This window comes from Centruroides sculpturatus, unplaced genomic scaffold (genome assembly GCF_000671375.1).
Source record: "Centruroides sculpturatus isolate CEXI.00-Female unplaced genomic scaffold, Cexi_2.0 scaffold932, whole genome shotgun sequence".
Classification (NCBI taxonomy): domain Eukaryota; kingdom Metazoa; phylum Arthropoda; class Arachnida; order Scorpiones; family Buthidae; genus Centruroides; species Centruroides sculpturatus.
In genome coordinates this window covers 298,437-302,884 of record NW_019385024.1, presented here as the reverse complement: position 1 = coordinate 302,884, position 4,448 = coordinate 298,437, and the positions used below count along the sequence as shown (strand labels likewise).

At 29.8% G+C, this 4,448-nt stretch overlaps 1 protein-coding gene across 1 annotated transcript in view; it reads right to left on the bottom strand.

Annotated features, from left to right (window-relative positions):
* Positions 1–128: 128 nt before the first annotated feature.
* Positions 129–4,448, bottom strand: part of LOC111633574 (insulin-like growth factor-binding protein complex acid labile subunit) — a gene marked incomplete at its 3' end in the record, with an annotated part of 5,425 nt that continues 1,105 nt past the window's right edge. Inside the window, exons 2-4 of the mRNA XM_023378167.1 lie at positions 1,909–2,783; positions 676–856; positions 129–351 (exon numbers count right to left, since the gene is read on the bottom strand). Coding sequence (XP_023233935.1) covers positions 129–351; positions 676–856; positions 1,909–2,773 — 1,269 coding nt within the window. The remainder of the gene's footprint in view (positions 352–675; positions 857–1,908; positions 2,784–4,448) is intronic.

Genomic DNA, 4,448 nt, shown 5'->3' with positions numbered 1-4,448 from the left:
CCATTTATATATATATATATTTTTTAATATTTTAAATTCTATTTTATTTTTTTATATAATAAAGTAAGAAATAAAACTGTAAAAAAAAAGTAGTGAAAAATTTTACGAGAATTTTTCATGATAAAATTTGTTTCGAATTTTGACACCAGAGGGTAGTAAAGATACTGTCTAGAACATGGCACATGGCGAAGAGATAAAAGTTTAGCCTTACCGTGAATGTCCAGGATTTGCAGTGTGTCAAGTACTGGGATGTATGTTTCGTATGGGAGAGATGTTAGATGATTGGAATGAAGATGCAGCCATTGCAACGACTGCAAATCTTGAAATGAAGTAGGATCCACTGTCTCTATCCTGAAAAAACAAGAAAGCAAAAACATTATTTACAACCACTCATAAAAACTGTTTTTTATCCAGTAAATCTATCGAAAATTCACAGGAAAATGATCTATACAGATTTTTATTATCCATTATTAGTTTAAAATACAAAATTGGAATCGAAGAGTCATTAATAAACATTTAAATTGATAGATCATAGTCTCAAAAGCCACGTGTTTTAGGCCTAACTTTCGATGAGGTTAAACCACGTGGCTTGGGAGTTTGGTATATTAATTTATTTATTTGATGTATTTACTAGATATAATCTAAAAATATCGATTCGAATTTTTATACAAATACCTATTTTCTTGAAGATAAATAAATTTCAGATCTTGGCCGTAAGATTTAAAAGCATCTTCGGGTATTTTGCTGATGTTATTCCCTCGTAGATCGAGTTCTCGTAGCTTATTCATCTGCTTGAAGGCTTCCGAAGGTATGTAGTCTAAAGCGTTATTGCCTAACTTTAACCATTCCAGAGATCCTGAAGCAAAAAAAAAAAAAAAAAAAAGAAGAAGAAGAAGAAGAATAAAAATTGCCCGAGCATTAATTCTATGAAAAATTAAATAAAAAAAAATAATAATAACTTTCAAACTTTTCTTCTTAGCCTACTTTGTCCAAAATATATAGAAAAAATAATTAAATAAAAACTCAAGTCAGTCGCATTTAGTTATGAAATATTTATAATATACGAAATAAAACATTGTCTTCTAAGAATAATTATTTAAAATGATATATGGTGGGTAAAGGCAACATTTCCAAGAAAATGCAGACTTAAATTTTTTAAACGAATTTCTTTTATATTTAAATCTGTTGGGTTGGAAATAAAAATCGATAAATGCAGATAAAAATCTGGTTTCTGAAACAAACAAGGAACGTTTTGCATAGAAAAGTTAACCGTTTAAACTTTCAGATTTTTGATAATTATATTGATTTTTTTTTCAAACTAAAAACCTTTTAGCTTTCTATTAAAGATATTCACCGAGTTACATTTTGTTTATTTTTGATACTTTCTTTTTCATTCTTTGAAAGTAACTTTTTCTTCTTCATTCGATTTGTGCTTTTCCTCTTTTGGTGACTGAAACTCGACACAACTCGCAATTGAATCGCTTTATCAAGAAATTTTTGTTGAACTAAGGAAATAATCTTTTCCAACGTTCTTGTGTTTCGTTAAAAATTTTTGATTCTATTCGGCAACACGCTATAGAAATTATTTAATAAGCAGTCATTTTGTAGGATATGGCGAATTGTAATTGGAAAGGAACAGTAATTGATACAGATCATTTAATGAAAATTAAATTTAGATAGTTTATGCGAATCGTATTTTAATCTGGTCTCCACAGTAATAAATGAATGAGAGAGATTAACGCGATGCAGAAAGAGAAAATCTTGTTTGGACACAGCTGTAAAGCACCGACTTTATGCTGAAAATATTCGGTTTTAACACGTTTTATACTTACAGAATAAAAAAAAATTAACTCTTCTGCAATATTTTACATTTAAATTAAGAAGAAAAAACAAAATGTATTTCCGTACCTGAAACTCCGTCGAATGCTTGGTTATGAATATTGCTAATTCGATTATTTTCGATTTCTAAAGAATCCAATTTACGAAGGTTGACGAAGCATTTTTCGGGAATATTTTCGATCATATTATAAGACAAATCCAAAGCATCTAAGCTGTTTCCTATTCCTTGAAAACCTTCGCTATCCAAGGCGGTAATTTGATTTTCACGAAGTTGTAATCTTTGCAAATTCTGGAATACTTCAAAAGCGGGCGAGGGAATGTGGCTAAGCAGATTAGATCCCAAGTTCAGTCTAGTCAAGTTAACTCCCACACTGGCGAAAGCCAGATTATCAACTAGTTTGATGCGATTACCATACAGAGACAAACGTATCAGAGATGTCAAACCTTTGAAGGCGTTAGCGTGCAAAGTTTTAATTTTGTTATAATTCAGGTTCAACGAAGTGAGTTCAGCCAGCGATTCTAGAGCTTTGCTAGGCACCTGTTCTAGAGAGTTGTGAGAAAGATCTAAGAATTTCAATTTGTCGCCAAGATAAGAAAAGGCAGCATCGACTACGGTCGTTATGTCGCTGTAATGGGCCATGAAGTGTAGAACATCTAATCCTTGAAGCAGACCCGATGGAAATATGGTTAATTCGTTGTTCTTAAACTTCAGATACCAAATCCTCTCTCCGATTTTAGCGATGTTATGTAAAACTTGCTGCAACTCTTCGACTTTCATATCCTCGCAGGATAAATTAATCCCTTTTGGTTTAACGGCACACATGCAGGGTTTGATGACGAGGCGGTTGGGACACGAGTGCTTTGGGATAGTCGACAAACTTCCAGATAAGAAGGCCACAAACCATAATATCGAACATATTCTGGCTGTTAACATGACTTCTCATCTGAAAAATATCATATTAATTAATCTGACAGTTTTTACTTTGAAAGACTAACGTTAATTACTCAGATACAGCAACGTTTATGGATGTAAAAACTTCAAACGCAATTAAAACTTTTTTTTTCTTTTTCTCGATGGGGAAGGAAAAAAAAATAAAAGTGATAAATTACGAACCAAAAAATCTCGAATTTCACTACTCCTGGGCTTAATGAATTCGGAATTTTAAATACAGAATTAATGAAAACATCATGATAACGATATCAAGGTCTCAAATCTCAACTCACGCATAAATCAAAAACTCGTGGGTTTAATAATTAAAAAATTAAGTAAAGAAAAATTTATAGATATCAGACGTCACTGAGTGTATCTTACGTGAAAGTCTTCAACGTTTGTATAATATTTTAACAAGAAAAAAAGAAGGGGGAAAAAAGTTTTTAAGCGAGCGAAGAGGTATTTACATATTTAATACGAATCAATAAGTCTTTGTACCGACAAAATTTCCATAATTTTTTATTTTTATTTTTTTTTTTAGATTTTTAGTCAATAAATTCTTAATAAAAAATTAAATCCTCGATAAAATATAACTTTATCTTCGCAGGATATTTTAAAAAATGAAAATCAAATCCTGTAAAACATTGGGAGAAACTCAATCTCGTCTACCATAAAAAGATATTTAAGAGTGTTTTATTGCACAGCAGGATGAACTCATAAGTGAACCAAAAACGTCGATATTTTGGCTATTTATATTCAAATCTTGATAAGCAACGTTTGATTTGTATTGACGTCCAGTTTTTTTTTTCCTTTCGTCCTACGTGGTTTTTCTTTTATCTACAAAATCAATTATTATGAAAAGGAATTATCGAGCATACCAAAAAGGCAGGATGGAGTAATAAAAGAATATAATTCAAGATGGCTCCATTCATTGCAAATCTAACATTGTCGGAACACCAATAACAAAAAAAGCTTATTATTCTTCTAAACTTTTATGTACCCACTTTTTTTATATTATTATTATTATTTCGAAGAAAAACATCTCGTTTTTTTTTAGAAATTCGATATAAGGCGAAGAATGACTACAGATTACTTAATCAATTAAAGGATGCTAACGTCAATAACATCATCTAGATATAATACTAACGTCTTTACTGCTTGGTATGAGTGTAATTAGTGGCTGGAACAATTACCGTGATGAAAATGCTTTTTATTTTTTCGAATTTTTTTTTTTTGCTTGGAGTATGTTAATTCTCATATAAAACCCGGTTACAACACTCTCTACTTTTAATATCTTTACGTAATTGCGTTGTTGTTTTGATTGGCGGGGTAAAAAAAAATATATATATATATGTTTTAAATATATTATTCTTTATCGAATATTAAATTTTTAAGATTGAAAAATTGTCTGGAAGATCCTGAATTATTTTAATTATTTTTATTGGTAATAAAAAAAAGGGAGATTTAATTTTATTGTTTCTTTTTATCTAATCAGTTTTATGATTGGATTATTTTGAGTCTAAATCGATAAATTTTATACTTATTTCGATTTTTCTTGCTGTGTATTTTTCTATAATATTTAAAATGGGGTTTATTGTTTTATTTTCTGGTCGGAGATAAGTTTAAGAGAAAAATTGAACCGATATATTGAAAAGAAATGCATTTTTTAAATATATAT